The sequence below is a fragment of the Falco rusticolus genome, chromosome 15 (genome assembly GCF_015220075.1).
Source record: "Falco rusticolus isolate bFalRus1 chromosome 15, bFalRus1.pri, whole genome shotgun sequence".
NCBI classification, from domain to species: domain Eukaryota; kingdom Metazoa; phylum Chordata; class Aves; order Falconiformes; family Falconidae; genus Falco; species Falco rusticolus.
Window position 1 is genome coordinate 21,553,416 of NC_051201.1, and position 24,136 is coordinate 21,577,551.

The 24,136-nt window shown below is 52.9% G+C and overlaps 1 protein-coding gene across 1 annotated transcript in view; it reads right to left on the reverse strand.

The window, feature by feature from the left end:
• The window catches only part of VAC14 (VAC14 component of PIKFYVE complex), a 64,521-nt gene that overhangs the window by 23,887 nt on the left and 16,498 nt on the right, over positions 1–24,136 (reverse strand). The window contains exons 11-13 of the mRNA XM_037409196.1: positions 19,530–19,674; positions 19,160–19,225; positions 9,581–9,731 (exon numbers count right to left, since the gene is read on the reverse strand). Of these exons, the coding sequence (XP_037265093.1) occupies positions 9,581–9,731; positions 19,160–19,225; positions 19,530–19,674 (362 nt within the window). The remainder of the gene's footprint in view (positions 1–9,580; positions 9,732–19,159; positions 19,226–19,529; positions 19,675–24,136) is intronic.

Consider the following 24,136-nt stretch of genomic DNA (forward strand, 5'->3'; position numbering starts at 1 on the left):
GGCTCTCGCTGCTGCGGCACCCGCTTGGTAAGACATCCTAACTGGGTCCGAGGCTATGTGCAGGGCGGGTAGCCAGGGAGGGCTGGCAAAGGGGCATCTCCCAGCTCAGGGTACACAGAAAGCTTTAGAAAAAATGTCCCTTCAAACCCACAAATGCAGGGAGCTGGCAAGTAAAGATTGCTTTTCCCACAGTGAAATGACAGGGGAGATGGTTTATTTAGCAGGACAACGCTCAAAGCAAATGTTTGGAGAGAGCATTTTAAAGGCGACTTTGCAACAAGGGGAGCTCTCTCCCTTAATTTCTCCTTTGGAAAGACCATGTCTAACCACGGTAAGGAGAGAAGCTGGCACACGCGAGCACCCCAAGGCTATTCCCCCCGTCCTGAGAATAGCCAGTATTTCCATCAGATCACTGACAGAAACCTAAAGAGTTTGATTTATCTATGTTGTCTGCTTCTACCAAGACTCAGCAGAGCATGGAGCAGCCAATTAAAGGCACAATCAAGCCACCAAAGCTCAGGAAAGCTGATGTAAAAGCCACGGGGCTGTTTTCCATCCTGCCTGTCCCAGTGATACACAGAGATACAGGCAGGGCAGCTACCTCTAGTTTGGATTTAGCATCCAAGAGAACAGAGACAGCCAAAGAAAATGGAAAATGAAATACAAGGTCATCTGGACCAGAACCTGGTGTCTCCTGCCCGCTGGAGCTGCGTGTTCACCCCCCACTTGGTACATCTGAAACCCCAAACCAGGCTTTGAAGCAGGCATCGCCCAGAGCACAAGTGTTCGCTGCAGCATCGTGTTTCCCCTCAGCTGCGGGGAAGATGATCTGGGCATAAAAAAAAAAAAAAAAAAAATCTAGCTGAGCTGATGCGCTCCAAAACAAAGGTGCGTTTGTTCGAAGGCAGGGAGTACCCAGCTTGAAAATACAGCCGTGCCCCACGTGTCATCACTACAGCTGCTCAGCACCACTTGAAAGCGGGTTGAGGAGAGACACGGTCTGGGCAAGGTGACACGGAGCAGCTCTGCCTTCCCACCGCGCCTGCCCGCAGCTCAGCCTCATGTCTCAAGCCTGTACCACAGGTAGAGCCTCAAAAGCAAGCACTGGTTTTCTTTCTGGTGGGGAGGGGAGGTGAAGAGCACATAGAAACTGTCTTCCAAAGCTGCAAAAGTGATGTGTTTTGCCTGGTTTGTCAGCAGTGCCAAGGCTTCCATACCAGAGCTGTGCTGCAAACCAAGGGCTAGCAGCAGGCAGGACATCACACCTTCATCCCCACCCGCTAGTAATGCCCCAGCATCGTAGCTTGTCCGGAGGAAGGTCTCATATGGATTTTTTCCCTTCTCAAGACCCCAAAAATCATGTCTCTGGCCCCCACAATGTCACGGGTCGCACTGTTGCACAGCACAGCAGTGCTCCTGCCCAGTGCTCCCTCACACAGCAAAGCCAGCTACAGTACCCTACCTCACATGCCTTCCAGTGGCAGCCCAAACCATTACATATCCTAAAACACATCCCAAGGGAAAACCCGGAGGCAGCAACTTTTCTCCTCCCTGCAAGGTTCAGCACTTCTCTCGCTGGGGTGCCAGCAGCAACGTGCACAGGACAAAGCCTGGGAGCTGCGTGGCTGGAAATGTCGGTGCAAGACACACCAGCCAGAACATCCTCAGCTCCGCACTCCCGAAGGGGTGCAGCATCTCCTGCATCTCAGACTGGATACTCAGAAGGACCCGTTGGGTCAGCTGAGTATCCAAAAGCCAGAATCTCCTCGGAGATCAGAACCCGGCTGCGATTGCAGGACAATCAGCCTCCAGCCTCCAGTCCTGCCATTTTCATCCATTGACTCACTCCTGAACCTCCGACGCTCCTGCCCAGCCTGGAGGAAGCCAGGCAGTGGGTCAGCGATCTGGGAACAAGGAGGGACTGAGACACAGACATGGCCAAAACAAGTCTTACCCCTGGTTTTTTTTGGAGAGGAAGGTGCGATGTGTCAGTCTGCATGCCCAAGGGAGCTGCTTCATCATCCTTTGCCTCTAGGAGCATCGAGACCAAACTCGAAGGGGATCATTTCTCCATCCCTTGCCCACCCAGCATCCAGCAGCTACGCCTGTGTGTCCCTAAGGAAGGTTTCCACCCTGGCACACTGTGCCGGAGCAGCCTTGTCAGTGCTCTCCAGGGGTAATGCCAGGGCTGAGAAACCAGCGTGTAGGAGTCTCCCAGGCTGCAAAAAGCTCAACCTAAATCTCAGCCAGAGTTTAAAAGGGCAGTACTTCTTCCAAGCAGGCAAAACATCTCTCCTGCAAAACCTCCCAATCCTCCAAGCTTCCCATTTGCTCTGTGTTTACAGGATGTCTAGGAAGTGGCTGGCACCTTGTTTGCCATTGCTAACCCTTCCCAGCACAGCCCAGAGCTCGGCTCGCTGCCCCGTGGGTTACAGCTCAGCACAGCGGCATCCTCAGCTCGACAGAACCGTAGGAGCAGCTTGTCAAGTGTTTCTACGAAGCACGAGAGACAAGCAGAGAGAAGTGTTAAGAAAACTGTGGCTTAATTAATTGAAGTTTGCACCTCTCCCCCCTTTCCCTGAAGTGAGACTTTGCAGATCTGTAACCTGCCAGATCGGCTGTTAACGTACCCAGAACGGGGCTGGTGGCACGTCACGGCTCTGCTGCCTGTTTAAAAAATCTGGTATGGAGGAGGGAGCTGGAAGAAGAAAGATCCCTGCTCAGACGAATGACGAAACTCAGCCCAGATATCCACTATAATAGGAACAAATGGGAATTTTGGGCTCAGAGGAACATCAGAGCAGTGAAAAAAAGTCAGTAGAAACAGGCTACCAAAGGCACGTGGAAACTGCGCCAGCCAGCCAGCCCGGCCCTTTCTCAGTGACTACACAGAGCATCCTCCTGTAGCCCAGGATGCTGGGCTAACAAATCCTTTCCTGAGGCAAGCTTCTTGTCTCCTGGGGTAAAGCCAGGGACACAAGCGGGCTTCTTAGATCACCTAAGTCAGCACCGGCATCTGCCCCCTCACCCATGGGTGTTAGCTTGAGCGGAGTGTGGCGAACACCTGCCAAAAGCCCTGGTGCATCCCCAAGCGCTCCCCGGTGGTTCGTGCCATCCCCATCGCTCACATGGCCACGCTATAAATCAACCATGACAGGCAATTAGGGATCTATATTAAGGCCCTTATAAATATATATTGTATAGCAGCCTGGAACATTCAGGCTGTCTGGCTGCTTGATGGGCTGAGCTGTCTCGAGACCTACGGTGGCCAAAGTGTCCCCAGATTGTTCCAGGGGGGCCCAGCAGACTCCGGCACAAAGCTGGATTTTCCTACCTCAGCCACAAAGTGCCAAACTTTACCCTGGCATAAAAGACAACTTCCACTAATTTACCGTAATTGGTTTCAAACTGGTCTTAATTAAAACCGGTGTGGACTTGCTTAACTCCATTTAAACCAAATTTAAATAACATTGGACCAGAATTGATTCCTTTCCGAAGCAGGCTAAAGCTGGCTAAGCTGTTTAAAGAGTATCCACAAGGGTATTTGTGGTGGTTTAGCTAAAATGATTTACCGCAATCCCTAATTGAAGCAATTTCAGCTTGGATATAGGGAGGGTAAACTAAGAGCTGGCGGGGCCAAGTATCCTTCCCACCCCAGTGCCTTCCCTGGGGCATCGTGTTTCCACCTCAGCCTGGAGAAGGATCACCCTCGGCTCCTCTGGGAGCAGCCCAGCGGCAGCCGGAGCTGGTCCGTGAGCCCTCATCCTGCGTGGGGCTCGGCTCGGGTGCCAGCGGCGTGGGAGTCAGCGCTGCCAGATGGGGCTCGGCAGAACCCCAGGCGGCGACGTGGGAATCTGCGTGGCGTCTCCCACCCGGCAGCCTTCCCCAGGATGTTTTGAATTTTCGCTTTTGCAAACACAGGGCGGCGAAGCCTCGAGGAGTGGGATAAAAATAGAGCTGTAAAAAAGGCAAATCCATCCATCCATCCCCCCCCCCCCCCTCAAAACGCAGCGCAGGGTGTAGCTAGAAACAGATGCAAACGTGTCGGCAGCTGAGCTGGGCTCTGCAAAACCTCCACTCGCCCCTCTCCAGAGCGCAGGATGCTGCTGAGGAAATAAACCCACTGAAATTATGGATTGCATGGCCACGGGCTGTGCTCAGCCTGCTTTTGCAGGGCTGCCTGGGCGCACAGATGCTTCTCCCCTTCCTACCTGGCTGAAGAGCCATGGGTTTGCAATTACTGAGACTTCAGCATCTCGCCAGAAAGGGGGTCCCCAGATGGGCCAGGGTACGTATTTTGATGCCAAATAAGACTTTCGCTGCACTGATCCTCTGCATCCCCCCACTCGACGCAGGGTCTGTGCTTGTGCCTGTCTTGGAAGAAGGCAGCAGGCAATGATAATGCTGATGGGTTTCCTAGCAAGGTTAGCAGTCCACTGCTGGCTCGTTTTTCTTCGTTAAGGTAAATCAATAAGCAAAAATGCAGCAGGGGTATAGCTCACACAGCGCACAGGAGGACAGAATAGCCAGCAGAGCTGCAAAAGAGGAGCAGTTAAGCTCAGTGGTGAGTTTAGAGCAGGCTGAGGCTACTGCATGGAAAGGTGAAGCATACAGAAGATAACCTGCAAGCAAGAACGAGCCCCAACAGGCTCTGCCAGGCCATTTCTGCACCAATATTAATTTTGCTAGTTTAATTGTTTTCATTTCATTCCTCACTCCACCCTCCAAATTCCTTGCAACGTCCGGGGGAAACTGAGGCAGCTCAGCAAAGTAACTACACTGGGGGTGCTTGGCTAGAGGCGATCTTATCTGCAGCATCAGATTCTGCGTCAGCCCTACAGACCCGTAATCTCAGCTTTTGCTCGGGAATCCCCAACCTTTCCGGCCAGCCGTGTGCTCTAACCATTTCTGGAGGGATCGATGCCTGAAGGCATGCCAGGTGAGTTATGGCTACAGTCTGAATGGTCTCTCCTGGGCTTTTCCACAGCATCCCAGCACCACTGTTGCAGAGCATCCAGGAAAAGAAACACACGACCTTTTTCTTCTAATTCCCCTCCTCTTCAAGAGACAGAAGAGTGGTTTTGAAAGTCAATCCTCCTGAACAGCTCCATGCCAGCAGGGAAGGAGATGGCAGAGTCACCAACCATCAGGAACCAGGGCGCTGAGCTCAGAGCACTCGGGAGCAACAGTCTCTCCTCTCTTGCCTGCCTGGCTCCTCCACTCCCTGCTGTTGCACTCCTGATCTTGTCAAAGCTGTTGGAAACTGACTCCTTTGAGAGCAAGCAGTCCATGGTGTGATGTTGGCTGTCTCCTTGCATTTTGTGGAGAGGATGAATAAGGAGGGGGTTCCCATCTATCCTCCCCTATCACTGGAAATGCCAGTTTAGCAAATCTGAGCCATCTGACAAGGGGCCACCTTCACCTTCCTACCTTTCATGGACCCCCTGCACCCTACAGACTCTCGCCTGGTGTCTTCAGAGGCTGCACTAATAGTTTCCAGACCGTCTGGAGGTGGGACCTTGTCCTACACTGCCACCTCTGCAGATCTACGATTATACAAATGAAGCGACAGACAACGTAAAGGGAGTGGTTTGGTTCACTGAAACAAAATCCCTCAAAAAAATGTTGACAAGAAATCCCTATTGCAGAAAATCTTGTGTTTGGTCCAGGCTCTGGAGCGCTGCACGCTCTCCGGTGGGGATACAGCAAGTCTGAACTCAACAGACCACATTTCTCAGAACTTTCAGCAGCCCCCTCCAGAGCAATCCACCAACTCCTGGGATACCCACAGACTGCCGGTGGAAACCAATGACCTCAGGTGCATTAGCACACCCACATATGGAGCAAGCCTCCCGGTAAACATCCTATAGCATGGCATGCTCAGAGGGTACGTCACCATCCCCACCGTCTCTGGCAGGAAGTCAGGCGGGAGAGACTGGGCTGAGCTGGAGAGGAAAGCACCTCCTGTGAAACAAAGGGTCGTAACCGCTTCTTACAAAGCTGCGGAGAAAGGAAGGAAGAGATGTGTGCAAGAGTAACCCTGTACAAGGCAGCAGATGGTATCAGCATCCTCTTGAAGGGGGCTTTCTCCTTTCATGCAGAGCAGAGCTGGAGACTAGGCTGGAGGGCTTGCACCTATGCCATCACAGAATCATGGGGCAGTTTGGGTTGGAAGGGGTCTTTAAAAGTCAATCAGTCCAGCCCCCCTGCAATGAGCAGGGACACCTTTAGTCAGATCTGGTTGCTTGCAGCCCCGTCCAACCTGTCTTTGAATGTTTCCAGGGACAGGGCATCGACCACCTCTCTGGGCAACCTGTGCCACTGCTTCACCATCCTCACTGGAAAACATTTCTTCCTTGTATCTAGTCTGAACCTCCCCATTTTCAGTTTAAAGCCATTGTCCCTTGTCCTATTGCAACAGGCCCTGCTAGGAAGTCTGTCCCCATCTTTCTTATAAGCCCCCTTTAAGCATTGGAAGGCCACAATAAGGTCTCCCCAGAGCTGTCTCTCCAGGCTGAAGAGCCCCAACTCTCTCAGCCTGTCCTCACAGGAGAGATGCTCCAGCTCTCGGACCATCTGTGTGGCCTCCTCTGGACCGGCTCCAACAGGGCCACGTCTCTCCTGTGCTGAGGACCCCAGAGCTGGAAGCAGCACTGCAGGGGGGTTCTGACCAGAGCGGAGTACAGGGAAGAATCACCTCCCTTGACCTGCAGGCCTTGGTGATAAGCACTCTTGGGCCATCTGCTACTTCTCCCAATATCTACAGGGTTGGCAAAACACTCCCAAAGCAAAGCAGGCAGCTGGGTTCCCATCATACAAACCAGACAGGCATTTGCACCATCACCCTGAAGACTGAGAAGCTCTTGGGCACAGCCCTGCAGACCTTGTCCCTGAAAAGCGGGCAGAAAACAACCAAGGAGAGAGCCATGGAGGTCAGCACCCAGCCACCCTCTCCCAGGGCAGCCGGAGCGGGTGAGGAGAGGAGATGTCGGGTCTCCCAGGCGGTGCTGAGCTGGGCTGGCCCCAGCTCATTGTGTTTGGAGAAGGCGTCAAGGGCAGCTGACCTTACGTAACTGGAGAACAAAGCGGCTAAATAAAAACTGGAGCTGGGAACGGGCTGCGGAAGTGGGACACGGCTTTCCTGACTAATCAACCAGCATCTGAAGGAAACCAAACTCAATGGCAGGGAAACAACTGCATAAACACATCCTGAGGGAAAGAAAGGGAGCAAAAGGAAGCAGGGGGAAGACCACGGGGGCACTAGCCCCTTCCACCTCCCCTCCTGCCTGCACCGCTCAGGTGGCAAAGCCTGGAGTGGTAAGACAAGAGAGCGCAGCACAGAAACCTGCTGCGAGCTCAAGGATTTTAAGGGGTGTCCATGCTCGTTTACCTGCAAAGCCACCAACTGCATGCTTGGATGGGCCTCAGAGGTAAGAGAGAAGCAGACCTGAGATGGCTCAGCAGCTCTCCTCCCACTGCCAGTTCCGATGGCATCTCGGTCTAAAGCGGGATGAAGGGAAGGGACAGTTTTAACCCTGGGGAGATGCACTGGTACCCTGCAGCATCCCCTCCAATGGTGCAATAGCATCCCACTGTCTGAGCTAAGGCATGCTAGCCAGGGAGGTGTGCTTGGGGAACACTGCCATACATCCCAATACAAAACCAGTGACCCCAGAAAGTGGTACACCCTCTCTTCAGTGCCAGCACCTTGTGATTTTTGCCTGTGAAGGGCTGCGCTCACAAATGCATCAGCCTGCAGGGCAGAGTTTGGGTTCTCACTGTACATCAGTACTCTGGGACCACGCACAGATGTAGGGACTTCCACCAGCCACCCTCCCGTTCCAAAAAAAAAAAAACCCTCCCTCAAACAACCCTCTGACAAAAAGTCTTTCCCAGGAGCCTCTGCTTTTCCAGGCGTAATCCAGGAGGGTCCTGGCCCAGCTGTGACCCCTCAGCTCCCCTGGGAGCCAGAGCCCAGCAGCCGATCCAGTCTCAGCCCTGGGTGGTCAGAGCCAGACGAGACTGGGGCCACACTAAATGTCCGAGGCCAACAAACGGCTCCTTTTCCCCTCCCCAGAAACATCTGCCTTTGGGTAAAAGCCAACGACCCTGCAAAGCTCAGCCCCAAATAAATTTCCAAAGAAACAATTTTCTGGTGCATTATGAGGAAGAGGAGAGTAGGTGAGGAAGCCAGAGCCCATCAGGACCTCTGTGGGGGCAAGCTGCCCTGCACCGGGGCAACGGGAGCTCCAGCTCCAGCTGATCTGCCTAACGCAGGGAGAGCCAGACTCTTCAAACATTACGCCCGAGTAAGTGAAGCCAAGCTGCTCTTCCAGATAGCTAACAGGGGCCACAGCAGCCGTTAGGATCTACGCCATCCAGCCTGCTATTTTTAGATCATCCACAAGGAAGGAAACCTCAGACAACCATCAGCATGAGCTGAACTGCAGCTCCTCAAACTGCTTGGCCAGCGCCGCAGGAGCTGCTCCACCCAGGCGGTCTCACTTCTGACACCGGGAGGATGGATGAGACTGGCAGAGGGTTTGGGGAGGTCGCCAGCACTGCTGCCCCCACCCCTCCATCGCAGGGCTAAAGCTGCCAACATGAAACAGGTAGATCTGCAGAAAAAACCCACCCCACACAACCCAAAGCCTGAGCTGGTTGCTGGTGCAAACATTTCCAAGCCCAGGGAGGGGCGAGTGATCTGGGATCTTCAGAGAAAACAAAGCCTGGGGAGTGGAAAGTGAAGCCTCCCTCTCCAGCAGCGATTTTGCAAGGCCCCGTGGCCACATCCTGCGCAGGGAGAGGCAGCCTTGGCTCCGTGCTCGGGTTGCAATCCAAAGCTGACATGAAACGTGCTTTTGGCTGGGATGACCTGGCCTGGGGAGTACAACAGGGAGGCCCTTAAATAGCAGCAGTGGAGAAGGGGCAGCCAAGCAACTGCAAAGGATGAGCCACAGACAAGGGAAGGTGGAAAAAACTTCCCAATGTGCCAGGATAATTAATGAAAGGCTTTTTTTTTTTTTTTTTTTTTTATCCCCCAAGTCTCCAGAAAATAGGATTGTCTCTCTCCATCTCTTTCCTGAGGTCCTGCCAGACACTCAGAGCAACACCGCAGTTCATAGTCAATGTGGGCAACATCACCGGCACAGACTGAAACCTCTGCAGATCTTTCTGTGTTTTGGACACCCGGGCTTGCAGCCAGTGTCCCATCCTAAACTGATTTTAGGGCTCTGAGGGCTTTTACAAGGAGAGAAGAGGCTGGCACCCTTTTTACGGTGCCATAAAAACACAGGACAGCAATGACACACCTCCACACCAGCCTCTGCAGCACCTTGCTGCTAAACACTCCTAAATCTCCAAAACGTGAGCTAGAGCAAAGAGCAATAAAAATAAAAGCAGTGCCCTGGTCTGTGCCATGGCAGACTTGGCCCCCCAAGCCAGGTGGGGACGCATATAGGGATTTTTTACTGCAAAAGAGACTTCCCCTTCTGCCCGAGCATATCTGAGTGGTGCCATGGAGCACCGAGTGAGCCCAGGGAGCAGGGAGGCACCGAGCTGCAGCACAGGGAGCACTCACCGGAGGAGCTCAGCTGGCCAGCCCTGGCTGGGACGTGAAGCTCCACAGGGCTGGGTCGCACATCGGAGACATCAGAGGGACCGTGACCCTCCGTCTGTCCCGCTGGGGAAGAAGCAATCTCAGCCAGCACTTCCAGGTCTTTCAGGATAACCTGCGGAGAGAGGGACAGCGTGGGGTGAGCTTTCCTTTCCAAACCCATGGCCAGAGAGGGTGAGCTGGGAAGCAAACACCAAATCCCAGCACATCAAGGCAGATGTAGGGAAAAAAGAGCTACCTATGAAGTTCAAAGTGGAAATTTCAAATGGTTGCAGAAGGGATGGGGCAGGAAAGAGAAAAGGGGAGAAAAAAACAGTTTCTGCCCTGAGAGTCCCAAAGGAGCATGTGAAATTAAACCAAATTTATCCAATCAGGAGCAGGGCTTGCCTCTCCCTCTTCCCACTTTGGGGGGGATCTGGGTTTTGCTTCCCCACTCCCCTTCATAACCACAGATTTGGGACAACCCCAGCAAGAGTATGGGGATGTTCTTGGGGGCAAACAACTGCCTGTCCCCTCCATGCCCCCAGTTTGCCCTGTTTAGGGCAGTATTCCAGGAGCAGGCTTGGCTGCTGGCGCTCAGGACATCGAGGCAGAGCTGCCATTCAGATTTCATAGCTCTTTCCTTCCAGAAGTCACCGAATTAGTCTATATATAGCATTTCTGGAGAAGTTATTACAGGGTGGGTTTTTTTTTTGGCCTCAACTCTTCTCATGTCTCAGGCTATTTTGGGTCCCCCTTCTTTCAAACGTCCTTGGGTCTAGAGGTTTCATCAGCCGTCCCTGATGCTCTGAGCATAGCAGGGCTGTATGGAGCAGAAAGGCTGCCAAAAAGGGCCGATTGCCACGTCTAACTCATCAGCATCTAGCATACCACATCCCTGATCACCCCTTGCCCACCAGCACAGCGTCCCAGACTTTCCACACGCTCTCACAACGTACCCTTCTGAGGAGCTGCAGTTATATGGGAGTTTTAGCTTCTGAGCTACCAAGAAACCCTTACCCCTGGGGCAAAAAAAAGCCAATTACATCTTTTTTTGCTCACGCAGAACTTGAAAATATGACCCCTGAAAATCAGAAAGAGGACCTCCTGGGTTTTTATGTTTCTCAGATATCTTAAGCTGGGGATTTTTTTTGTAATTAGGGCTGATTTTCAAGCCCCCAGCAGCCTCTGAGCAGGCAGTGTGGTGTCCAGGCTTTGGTGCAGAGGCAGTCGTGGAGAGGCAGCCTGCTGAGGGTACCATGAGGCTCCAGCACGCTTGGGAAGACCCTGTGCCTATAAACATGATTAAGTCCCAGCCCGTGGCTCCCCAGGGAAGGAAAAAAAAAATAAAATGAGACGACAACAACTTGTACTGCTATCCCTGAAGAACAAGGCACCTCGTGATGCTGTCAAGGATGGGACCTTTTTGCCAGTATGGGAGGAGGTCACTGCCATGGCCAGCCTTCACCTCTTCCAGTGGAGGGAGGCTGCCATCCCTGGCAGAGGAAAAACCTTGGTCCCCCCTCTCTGCCCGGCTTTCAAGCGTCAGTGGCTCAGATAAAACCATGCTGGCAGCTTGTTCTTTCACGCAGAGAATGCCCCTGAGCAGAGCTTATGATGCCTGGTCTCCTGAAGCCCTATGTAGATTCTCTAGTGGCTAATCATGTGGCTCAGCTGAACTTGCAGCGTTTGAGCAGGGAGGAAGGCACTAATTTGGGTCTCAGGCTCTCACTGCTGGGGAAATAACACCCATGGAGGTTTCCAGGTCTCATTGTCTTTGGCTAAAACTGGTAAAGAGATTCAGGGCTTGGCTACCAGGGCTGGCAGGCTGGTGAGAGCTGGGACTCTCATCCACACAATTGATTTTGCCAAACCCAACTCAACCAGAAGCCAAGGCCGCATGTGGCTGATGTATGGCACGACCCAGCCACTCATGATTACCACTCTTCTGCATTTGCTGCTGCTCCGATCCCCCCATCCAGCTCAGCACTCGGGCTATCATCCAGCACAGACTTCACCAGCAGCTCCCGCAGCACCAGCAAACAGGACCAAGACCTCAGGCTGGGCACAAATTGTCCCTGCTGCCTCCCAAAGCATTTAGAACCATGTCTTACCCTGTGAGGTTATATCCTCAATCCAACCTCCCAGAGCCATGTGCCAAGCCCCGTCTCTGAGACACTGCTTGGGCTCGGGATGCTCCAGTCAGGCTGCCTGGGCAGCAGTGACTAGCACGACCAGGGGCATGGCTGGACCTTTGGAGACGTTAGGGGGTGTCACCCCAAGTCAGCCATGTAGGTCACAGGCAGGAGGTGGGAAAAGCAGCGTGGGTGGAATTTTGCAGTTGAAAAACACAGAGAAAATAAGAAGCAGGAGGGATGGGTGCACGAGCACCTGGAGGAAGAGGAAAAGCAGGCAGCCACGAAGACCTGAGGTTTTCCAGCCATGGGAAAGAGGCAGGGAGCTCCGGCTCCTGCTGGTTCTTCCCCGCATGCTCCGGAGTGGGTTCCCAGCTGGGGACAGAGGAAAGCCAGGAGCGCTTGGTATGCGTTGCACATCCCTGCGCTAAGCAAAGCTGGAGCCGGCGGCTGGCTTTGTGTGAGCCAGGAGGCTGTAAGAAAGCAATATCCTGCCATTGCCATGGCAACGGGCCGGCTGCGCCAGGGGCGAGCTGGTCCCATCCGTCAGGAGCCGAGCGGCGTCAGACCTGACAGTGCTGGAGCACAAGGGCCAGAGCTGTTCCCAGCTGCTGGCCGAGGGCGCGATCCCGATGGCCAGCCTGGAGGAGCAGCCACTGAGGATGTTCTCCTGGCCCAGAAGGGACTTCTGTGAAGGCTTCCCAGCGGTGATGAGATGTAGGGGTGTGCCCCTGCCCTGGATGAGCGTGGGGTTGGGTAGCGTGAATGGGTAGGAGCAGGGAAAGGAGCATCATGATGGACGGGGGAGACCCAGCCTCATCACAAGCTGTTCCCAGCACGAGGATGAAGAGCAGCAGAGAAGGCAGAGCTCTTTGCACATCCAGGGGATGAGGAGCACGTTACCATACTGTTATAAAGAAGCTGTTATAAATAAGCTGTTATAAATAAGCAGCTATTTCTCCTCCCTGGGAATAGGCAAGATTTCACCCTGTATTGCCTCCAGAGCACGGATTTTGAGGCCACACAGAACTGTCAGTCTCTTCGGCTTCTCCAGATCTAGGTCAGGTTAATTTGCCGCTTGTTCTGGTTGAACGGAGACCAGCTCTGCCGGTGGCAGTGCAGGGGAAAAGCAGCCCCCAAATGGCGTGCGCCGGATGGGATGCACCTCCTGCGTGCAAAGCATCACCGCCGGATGGGATGCACCTCCTGCGTGCAAAGCACTGACATGATGCTCCTGGGGAGGAATTTGCCTCTGGCTAAAACGCTGGGCTGGCCATGGCATGTTGCAGAGGAAGGGGGAGGTGACCCCAAATCCACTGCAGATCCCTGGGGAGCCAGACTTAGCACCCTGCAGCACACATTGACTACCAGGACACCAGGGCAGGCTGCAGCAGCAGCTCCTGGCACACATGATAGCAAGGATATTCCTGAAGATGCTGTCCTTGCTGGTATTTATGGAAAAATTAAAAAAAAAAAAAAAAAAAGTACTGAAAAGATTAAGATGCCTGCTCACCACAGGGAGGTGCTTATGGGTGGCCTTGGGTGTCCCAGAGGGTGGGTATTCCCTGGGCAATGAAACAGAGCACACAACACCAAGGACAAGGTTATTCTTGCCAAGGAGAAGATGGGAATTCAGCTAAAGCAAGATGCGACCAAGATGGAAAACAAGAAGGTTAAGGGCTGCAAAGCACTTCTTTAAAGGAGACTAAGATCAAGGAGGTTGTGGAAAACCTCACAGCATTACCAGGACTGGAGGAGCAACCTGGGGGAGACCAGGAAAGGTGAGGATGCTGCTGGGTGCTTCTTCCTGCTCCATCACTCAAATGCAGCCCCTCACCGCCGCAGCGTGCACCAAGGCTTCCCCAGAGGCCTTCACTTATTTTATGTTTTTCTTCCTCCAAACCTTTTAGCTGTAGCCAGGGTAGGGTAGGCGAGCAGGGGCAGGCAGTCCTGGAGCCAAGAGCGGCCAGCAGTGAGGCTGGCCAAGCCCCAGACATACACGGTGTGAAAAGCAAACTTGCGCCCCCCCCACCCCCGCCTCCACTGGCTTTAAAGACAGAAAAAGAAAAGAAAAACCGCCATTAATCTTCCCACATCAATTTAACTAGACCTCTTTTCAAGTCCCCAGCACAGAAATTTTTATCCTCTGATCTTGCCAAGACCTTTTTTTCCCTTTACAGCGCCGGATTTCAGCCTGCAGCCGGGAGGGGATGGAGAGCAGAGGGAAGGCAGCAGGGCTGGGGGCTTCTCCTCTCCTTCCCAGGGCACAGCCTGCCGGCTCGCCTAACACATGCTCACGGCAACAGCAAATACAGCAGGTAGTGGGGTGGTCACTTGGTAATATGGCCAAAACCACCAGAAACTGAGCTGCAACCTGAAAATGCCCCATCCTCCCTCCTGCTTTTACCAATCCCCAATTTGGCCCTGCTGCTGGGTGTGTGAGGGCCAGCCCTGCAGCACCTCTGAGCGGCAGGAGCATGAGCACTGTCACAGATCAGAGCACCTCTTTAAATGTGGTTAATTAGTGTCGGGGGAGCTTAACATGCCACCTGATGCCAGTCACAGGGCAGGATGCCAAGGAGGTTTTGCTTCATGCATTAGAGGGCAGGGATGGAGGCAGGACATGTCCAGCCAGTGGGATGGGGCTGGTGGAAGCCAGAGCTGCCCCGGAGCTTCCCTGCAGGCCACACTGCAGATGGCTGGATGCCTGCTACCCCTTCAAATTCAGCACCCACGTCCCAGAGCTGACAACAGGCAAAGGGTTTGCTTTTATTTGCTATCCCGTTTCCTACCCAGCACCTCCTTCTGCACCCTGGGGACCCAGGCACCCAAAGCCAAGGTCACTAAATCCTGCATCCTACACCTTCATCCCACCCTGGACTCACCCTGAGCCAGCTCCCCAGGACAAGGATTGCCGGTCCTCCATGGCAGACAGGGTTTCTGTGGCTTTAGTCTGCTCTGTGATTTCACCCAGGAACCCTACAAGCACCACGTTGAGCCCAGAGTGCCAGTTTAGCACTAGTTGTTTGGTATATGTATAAACTGCGTGTGCATATGTACATGCAAACCATGCAATTATGGCCCGGAACACCAGTGCTGAGCCAAGAAGCTCCCTGTGGATCACACTCCCCCCAAGAAACTTCCTATTCCTGCATTATGCAGCACACAGATTATCTTTCAACTCCTTGCCCTTGCAATGCCTCGAGTCCTTGGAGGAAGCATCACCCTGCCCTGGTCTAAGACTTCTGCTTGCGGGCTGCTTCCACGTGTGGCAAGCTGGGCTGACCACATTTTCCACCCTCCAACTGAAATTATATACCTTTCTCTATATCCCACCATTTCAGTCATAAGCTCATCCTCAGTGTAACTTGCCCCTTGAAAACAAGTAGCCTCCCTGCTTCAGTCCCTTGTAGCTTTGAGTCTCTCTCCAGAGCAGCTTTACTGCCAAAAAGAAAAGAAAATAAAAGCTAGGCACACGTACATTAGAGTTCTCCTCTTTGCAGTCTTCAGTTTACACCCTCTGCTTTGCACAGGGTCACAATATTTTGGTTGTGGCAGATTAAAGGCTGGGAGCTGGAGCACATCGGCTCTAAAACCAACAGAGCAAAGCTCCAAACCAAACCACACTAAGACAGCTATTCGCTTTGGCACAAGCTATTGTTCAGCTTCATTGTACTAGGAATTGGGCGCAATGGGAGAAGTTTGCTGGGATTTAGTGCGGCAGCAGAGCTCAGAGAGCAGGGCAGAGACGAGGCTTCGAAACCCTGCGATGCTGTAGCAGGACACACAGGAGTGTAGGAGTTAACAGCAAAGGAGAGAGATGAGTATCATATACCACCGTACCTGGGTTCCTCCTCTCCTATTTTAATACTAGAAACCCAAAAGCGGGACAAAATGTTTGAGCTTCTCATGGAGAAGTCAGCTTGAAGGTCTTGCAGATGTGCATCACCACCTCCACAAGCAGTGGCAGCCCAGGCTCAGCTAACCCTCTCTAGGGAAAGGTACCACCCCTCATACAGTTCCAGGAGCAGACTTCTGAAGGATGCTCTAGTGGATACAGCTGCAAACAGCAAACTAAGAAATCATTTGGGTCATCTTGCTGTATGCAAAGCCTTGCCTGGCCACTGCATAAACACAGGTAGGTTTTCATGTTAAGAGTCGAGAGGAAGATGGATTCTATCCTGCTTCACATCAGACACCAGCTCCACCTCATGCGTCACTCCTGCATGAGTCAGACAAAAGTCCCAGCACAACTTCCAACCCCCAGCAAGATTGAGAGGAGCAGATAAGCAAACAGGAGCATGTTCAGCCATAAAGAAACTACTCTGCTTTGGAGCCAGAGAAATAAAAACAAAGCAAAGAAAGAAAACCAGCAGCATCACTGCTTCATGGTTTTCTCAGAGATGCCCTCACCACCTGTTGTGTCCGCTTGAACTCAGCACCTGGGTCCTGCCAGAAAGGACCCAGGGAACTGAACAGCTGCATCAGAAGCTGCCTTTGCTCCAGGAGCTTGCAGAGGGAGATAACTCGAAGAACAGGTCTTCTCAGCACTGCCTACCAGCAGTGGTTCTTTTAATGTGCAGGTGGAAAGATGCAACCCACTGCTCCCGAAGAGCACTTGGGCTTTGACTTTTCACTTTTTCTAACAACAATTCTTCAACCAGGGGTTAGGACTGCGACCCTTGCACCGAAGAAAGGAGCAGCTTGTGCAGAAAAACCCACTCCCAGCAGGATTCTGTTAGTGTTAGTGCTGTAAGGAAGTTTTTAAGTACATCAAATTTTAACCAGGGCTTTTAAGATTGCCTTCAAAACCAGGTCTCAAATGCAGGATGGAGTATCTCCCTGCCAGGAAAGCACGGGAACCAGCACGAGGTGACGCAGTGCAGCAGCACAGCATCTGACAGCCAGGAATCCTGTATCCCGACTTGTCTACATATCAAAGGGAACTGCTTGCTTCAGCTCTGCTCCAACTTCTCTGCGCTGCCTTTGTGAATCTTAACTAGGTCTCTTGACCATTTCTTTACAGGCACAGGAGAGCTGGGTATGAACGGCAACAGGAGAGAAGGCTGAGATGACTCAGGCCGCCGCAGATGCAGCATGAGATACTGGCCCCTGTTCAGCACAGTGGAGGTGGTGCAACACCTTGTGCTAGTTGAACGATAAAAACCAGGCGTGACAACTTAAAGGGCACAGATCTGGCTCCATCCAGCGCGAGTGCCTCCTTGCTTTGGGCTTGATTATTTATGGCAAGTGCACACAAGAGACTCAGAGCAGCTCAGCAAGACAAAACCTTAAAAACAAGGTGCCTGAGCACAGTCCTTCAGTCTGATGCAAAGCCTTGACCCTCCAAAGCCAGATTCTGCTTTGGTGATGAGCTAGGGAGAAACAACTGCTCCCGGACAGCTTCAGAGTGCATCGGGAGAGCAACAGCTATCATCCAAACCATGCATGGGGGCTGGAGGATCTGCAAGCACTGCAAAAGGATGTTCAACCTTCGTGGGAAGAAAGATGGTACTGGTACTGCTGCCCAGCCAGGTTCCCTTGGGAAGGCAGTATCACAGGATGAAGATGGCAAAAAAACCCCCTAAATATGTGTGTACATCTTGTGCTACACTACACAGCGTGTGGAGCCCTACCTGGAAAGGGAGGGAGATGTTTCCTCATCAAAGAGCTGATGGGTTAGCTCACATAAGATCTCACACTAACCTGATGATCCCCAGCTCGTCAGCTAAGAACTTCTGGGGATCGTGATCCGCTCCAGGACAATGTGAATGTGCATACAAATACAGTACTGAGCAGGGAGTAATGGCTAAGAGAGCACCCCGCATCCCCTTTTCTACCAGGCACTGACACTACAGGTTAGCTTGCTCAGTCCATCCTCATCGTTCCCAAAAATGCCCAGCTCAAAACCCCCCTACTATTTTGGTCATTTCTATTTCCTTTGCAGAGAGCAGCAAACCTGGTCAGGAGCCAACTGAGCAGCGGTGTTTAATGGATTGACTCGTCTATGGATTTCCTTAGAAAAAAAAACCCTCCGAACATTTAAATAAATAGAAGACAGGATTAAATAAATCAGCTTAAAATTACTTTTGAGCCATTCCCAGTTATGTCACATGGAGGAAATGCATCACCAGGGTCCTTTCTTCACTGCTTTTTTCAAATATTAATAAGCAGTGTAATTGCAACATGACTCACCGTGATCTCCTGCCAAGCTGGAGAGACTATCTGCAAGATGCAGGCTTTCTAGAGCGTTGCAAAGGCAGATGTGTGCTTGGGGACTCTTTTGGAAAGGTTTGCATTGTAAGCAGCAGGGTATGGAAAATGGCCAGGCAGTTGCTTGCCTTTGCAAGTCATTCCTTCACTTGTTTTTTCCCTTCCCTCCTCTCGTAACGACCCTCTCGCACACGGGATTTATTGCGTGGTTGGGGTTTGATGCCCTGAGTGTGTAAGGCAAAGCAGACAGTGCTTGATTTTTATTCCACGAGGAAAGTCTGGGCTGAGAAGCCAGCCAGCCAGGATCATTCACAGCTCTGGGCAAGAAGTATCCAGCTGATGGCAAAAGCACTACCCGTGCCTGGGCCAGCTGTGTGCTGAAGCTGCCAGCCTCCCACCCAAGCACTAGAAATGCTCCAGGGCGCAATGGAGAGGGGGAGAAGACACTAAAGATGCCAAAATTGAGATGACTGGTGGCAGGGAAGAGGGGTGAGGAAGGAAGACAAGGAAATGGGAAAATGGTGCAGCATCTCGGGAAGGAAGCAGCCTGGGAGATGAAGAGCACTGCCCTGGGAGGACAAGGCGCAGGCTGGTGAGTGAAGGCAGGGCAAGCTGGCTCACTCGTTGCTGCCTGACTTTCTTTGCTCACTTCCAAGCAGAGCAGTTCCCAGCCAACCTGATGTCACCGGGCATTTGCTGGAGCCCCACCAGGCAACGTTGACCCTGCCTTGCTAGCAGTGCTTAATCACCTCACAACTTGGATTCTGCAGTGCTGGCTGGACACAAACCCCTCGCATCTCTACAGAGCTGTTGCAGAGCACTCCAGATCCCACTCACCAAGGATCTGACCACAACCCAGCCCCAGGGAAAGACACCAGCTCCGGGACCTGAAGCCCCAGCTGTCTTCCCAGGCAGACAGAAAGGATTTTTAGCAGTTGCCTTCGACTGATCAACTCTCTGAGGTGGAGGAAAAGGTTTATACAGAGGGTCCAAACCGCACCAGTCTAACCAAGACAGCAGAACTTTCAGCCAGGCAGCTACCAGCAGGCTCTGCATTGGGTCTTCTTCAGTTTAGCCAACAGGGTTAAACTCCCCAGTGCCACATTGGCCAAGCCCCACAAAAATCCCTCTGTTCAACCCAAGAAATCCAAAGCCCAGCTACATGTAGAAATGGTAAGACTTCAGGAGGACCTTCTGCAGTAGCTGCAGCACTTACCTCATCCGACTCGTCTGAGAGGGTCCGCAGCAAGATGGGGAAGAGGCTGTCGGTGTGTCGGAACATCTAGAACCAGAAGGACAGATGGCATCAGTCCTACAGGCCTGGTCACCCCCTGCCACAGGATCCCTCACCCCACGGGAGGCGGCTGAAAGCTTCACCAGCATTTTACATGAGCTAGAGAGCTTTTCTTCCTTAAGCTACTGGGTATGCAGCAGCCAAAGCCTTCTCAGAAAAAGGCAGGTGGAAACTTGGTTGTAACGCTACCAAGGTAATTACAGTCAATTCAAAGGCATGGAGCAAGCTGGGAGTGGAGGAACCTAGTCCCACAGAGGAAGCAACAGGCTCACGTGCTGCGTCCCTGACTTACCTTACGAGGAGTCTTGATGTACAAGTGGTAGAGCCATTTCAACACTGCAATTCTGGTCATCATCCCAATGGATGTGTCATGAAGGTGGCAGTCCAGCACCTGAACTATTCCATCAAGGTTCAGGGTCACCTGGATCCTCTCACAGCTGCACGGAAAGGAGAGGGGCTGGTTCAGTGCTGTCGTGTCCAACTCCCTCCTCCCATGGTGGGGAGGTCTGCAACTGGGGGCTGCACCAAACAGCTCAGACCCTAGGAAATCTCAACTGTCCCCTTGGCCTGCTTCTGCCCCACTCAGCCTGGCCACCCACATTTCTTATTCTGTGTATCCAGATCTGCTCACGGCAAACCCAACATCTGCGCTCATGTCTTCAAGAGTTCCAACAGTCAGGAAGCAAGCTCCAGGCTTGCAAGCTCGTGGGGTCATGGGTGGGCATGGCCAGGTTTGCCTGTGTGGCACAGGTAGCTGACTGGCATTATGAGATGGGGAAGCACAACGAGAGACACAGCAACACACCAAAAAAACTTGCTTTAGGAACAACAGAACTCTTCCAGGCTTCCACTTTCCCCAAAAAGCTGGTACTTACACGTGACAAGACACCATGTTAGATGAATCCAGTACCATGGCTGTGTTGAGAAACCAGGTTTGGGGTTCAAAGACTAGATGATCCATAAAATGCACTCAGGATCCATCTCGGGTTTAACCAGCTCAAACATGTCCAGAGGACATCAACCCACGTGTCCTCAGACTCCACTAGTTGGGGCCACCCTACCAGGTGAGGACAGCCAGTTTCTGCTAATCCCAGCAGACTCGTGCTGAGGACTGCAGATGGTGCCCTGACTGGCAGTATTTTTGGGATGTAGCTCTCGACTACAAGGCTGCCTTGATAACATCATCTTGTTTCCCAAAAGATGAGGATAACTCTTGGTCATCAAGCAGGGATGAAAGCAAACAACTCCCCTGTTCACCAGGACATTGCCTCTTTTGTAACATCAACAGCCTACAGACCCTTAACTCTTATTCTCCAGTCATTTTCCATACAGTTGGGACTGCACTGGGACAGGAGATCCCAACAGAGAAGGTCATGTTATGGCATTTGTCCTGTTTGTGATCCTGAAGTCTACCTGACAGTTTCCCACCTCCTCAACAGCAAGGACGTGGGAAGTACCTGTCTCAGGAGACATGGTTAAGGAGAGAAGGCTGGACCTGAGATGGCTGAAGGCCAGATAGTTGAAGCAGACCTCCAAAACGTAGTTACACTGAAGAGCTAAGTCAGTCCTGTCCTACCCAAGCTACTGAATTATTCAAGGCTGGACCAGACTTTGCCGATTTTTCTAGCATGCGCAGGGCTGCTCTGCATCTCGTTTGATAAGAAATCCTAAGGGGCAGATTTCTCATGGTATAATTTGCAAGTAGAGCTGCGGCTTAATAGGATTTGATCTTCCCCAGGACACACGTTGTAAGGGCGAGACGAGGAGGCTGCAGCCCCTCACAGCCCTGCAGAGATCTGAATGCTTGATTTGCCTCACGTAACAGATGCTGGGGTCTGCAAATTGCATTTTGAGTTGGACTAAGTTTCACTTTGATGTTGCAAACAACAGCCGAGGGCCAAATGCTCAGATGTGCAGAACCGAAGGGAAGAAGGGACCCAGCGCACAGGGAGTGTGGGAGAGGAGATGTCCAAGGGAGCAGCGTCCCAGGCCATTTAAGCCAGCCTGAGCAAGCACCGTATGTGATTTTCCTGCAAAACCAGCTCCCGCTGCAGTGGCAGAGCCTGCCACCCACCCAGCACAGGGCTCCTGATGGAAGAGGAGTATGAATCCTTGACCTGATTATATGTCCACACCAAAATATGCATCGCCTGTGCAGGATGGGGGGAAAAAACCCCTCAGGGTAATGTGTGTTTTCAGAGGGAAGTGGGAGAAAGGATGGCACAGAGAAGCAGTGCGTGAAGCCGGCTGGTTTGGAGGTGGCCTTGATGCTGTCACATCCACCAGCTCCACGCTGCTGTGAGGCAGGGTGGCATGGTTTGCCATGGCACTGTTAGAAGAGGACGCTGGACCTCTGCCAGCACGGCAACAAGCCGTTTCCAGACTGGCTTGTGTCAAAACTGCTCGTGAAAAGCCCTTCCCCAGTGATGCGGTACCTCGGTGGATCCTAGGTGGCTCAAGCCAACATCCATTCGAGCTGACCCCAGGAGGCAGCTGGCAGCGCCAGGCTCCCCTCGAGTCAGCCAGACCCCAGCCATGCCAGGTACCACCGCCCGGCAGCTCTGCTGGCCTCAGCCCCTGCTAAAAGGGATGGTGGCTGGGCAAAGCTCGCTGGCTATCCTCTCCCCGCATCTACCCAGACAAACCTTTTCAGGGGGGTTGCCAGCAGAGAAGTAGCTTGTTTACTCAGCACAAAACCAGGGCACCATCCTGAGAGGCAAGAGGTCTGATGAACACGTGAAATCGGGCTAAAAATCTCCCACCAACCACACTCCTCTGCCTTCGAGATGGAGCAGCACCAGATTCCTATGGGCTGCTGCCTTTCCAGGGAGGAAGGCAGCAGCTGAGCGTGGTGAGCACTGCCGCAGCTCCGACGTGGGCTCACAGCTCACCCCAGCTCTCCTTAATCCCCAGGCAGGGCGGAGCAGGAGCAGCAGTAATGGCATTGCGTTAATGCGATCCTCTGGGCCTGCCACGCCAGCTCCCAGCGCCGGCATCTGCGGCAGGGCAGATGTCAGATGCAATTGCTTCCATCTAACCCACTACCCCAGATTCGCCTCTGGAGGATGAACGTGGCCCTAGCACTGCCTCCGTGGTTCGGCTGTGAAGGCAAGAACATGTTTTTAAGGCAAACTGAGCAACAATGGGGGCTGCAGCAGGCTCCAGCCTCTGAATACTGATACACTTTGCTCAAGCTGAGTGGTGAGGCAGGAGACCTATCTCCCAGCACATCCCCTAAGTTCAGAAAGCATCCTCCAGCATGGAACAGTGCTTGCTTTCGCACTGTGATCAACCCACAGCAATTTTTTTCACCCCATATCACTTATCAACTCATTTTCTCATTTCTCCCCTTTCTTCAAGGGCTTCTACCATCTCTCTCCTCAGCGGTCGCCTTTTCTCTGCCAATGCCTGAGCTGTCATCTCCCTCCTGGCCTCCTGCCCGGCCCAGCTGCTTTCCTGACCCCGTTTTCAGACAAGGTTAAGGTCGAGGCCAGGCTCTAGCCTTTAAGCAGGCCCAGCAAAGTGGCTTTGCCAAGGGTGGAAATATCCAGGTTCTTTTATTGTGGTCCAAGTCACAAGGGCAGCTCCCATACGGGCTGGCAGCTATGCTGCTCAACAGGCTCGAGCCAGTGGCCAGGAGGTAAATAGCTCCTCTCTGCTATCGGTGCCACAAGCTGTCGCTTTCTTGTCCTCCATTGCTCTTATTTTGGCGCTCTTGGCTTCCTTCTGCTTACTGCGGTTTCCAAGTACTGGAAGTGCCCGCAGCACCAGCGCAAGCTGATCTCCCAGGGAAGCGATAATGAGGTCTAGGCAGAGGCATCCAGTCCAGCGAGACGTAGATCACAACGAGAAGGGCTGGTGCAGAGTGCCCCACATCCCCCTCCAGCTCATCCACCCAACGGCGCAGTGGGAGCAGCGAACCCATCTACTCACTCCAGGCTGGAGAGAAAGGTCAGGAGGAGCCTTCCCAAGAGGACACCCTGGACCTGAAAGCTGCAGCAAGACAAGCTGCTGGAGAAGGGAACTCCAAGGAAGGCTTGGTGCACGAGCTCAAAGTAAGCCATCGTGCTGCCTTCAGCCATCTACCCCCTGGGTGCTGCAGGGCACCCAGCACCGTCCCAACCCTCCACCCAAGCGCTCACCACCCCGATGAGCTCCCCAGCTGCACCCCGACGGTGTGCCAGGCTCTGGGCACGGGGCTACAACTTCCAGCATGAGACACGCAGCAGCAAATTTAGCTTTGTACTAAGCTCTAACTACCACATTGAAAAGTCCGATTTAAATGCAGACTCGGGCAGTTAAGCCACGTGGCAGCCGTTTGCCCTTTCTGCAGCGAAACAAGCAGCTTTACGTGTCCATGTGTCCCTGAACATCACCCAAAACAAGAAGCCTTCCTTGCAGCAATAATGACCACAAAGGCTTTTCCGGAGCCCCCATATCCCTTATCTTGTTTGGTGAGGGACCGTGGTCCCATCACCCTTGTCCAACCACCATGCATCTAACCCAGGCAGCCCTGCTGACCACTGGCCAGCTGTGCCTGACTGTCCAACCAGCAGCATGGTCAGGAAATTGTCTCAAACTGTCCAGGTCTTGTACTGAAATGCCGACACAGTTACAAGAGCCTAAAAGGCACTTTCCAGCTGTTTTGGTCCAGCGATGCAGGACACACATCTGCATCTTCTCCTGCAGCAGCTCAGACCGACGGAAGGAAGCCCGGGCTCTGCTCCAGAAGCCACACTTCCAACTCCCCTTCCTGATCCAGGCTCACACCAGCAATCGCAGCATCAGCATGGTCAGCTAGGCCACAGGAAGGCTCCAGTGCTTCTGCATTATAGTTCTGGTCCACTTCCAATGACAGGCAGTTTTGGCAGAAGCTGGAAGGAGGGACCCCCACCTGCA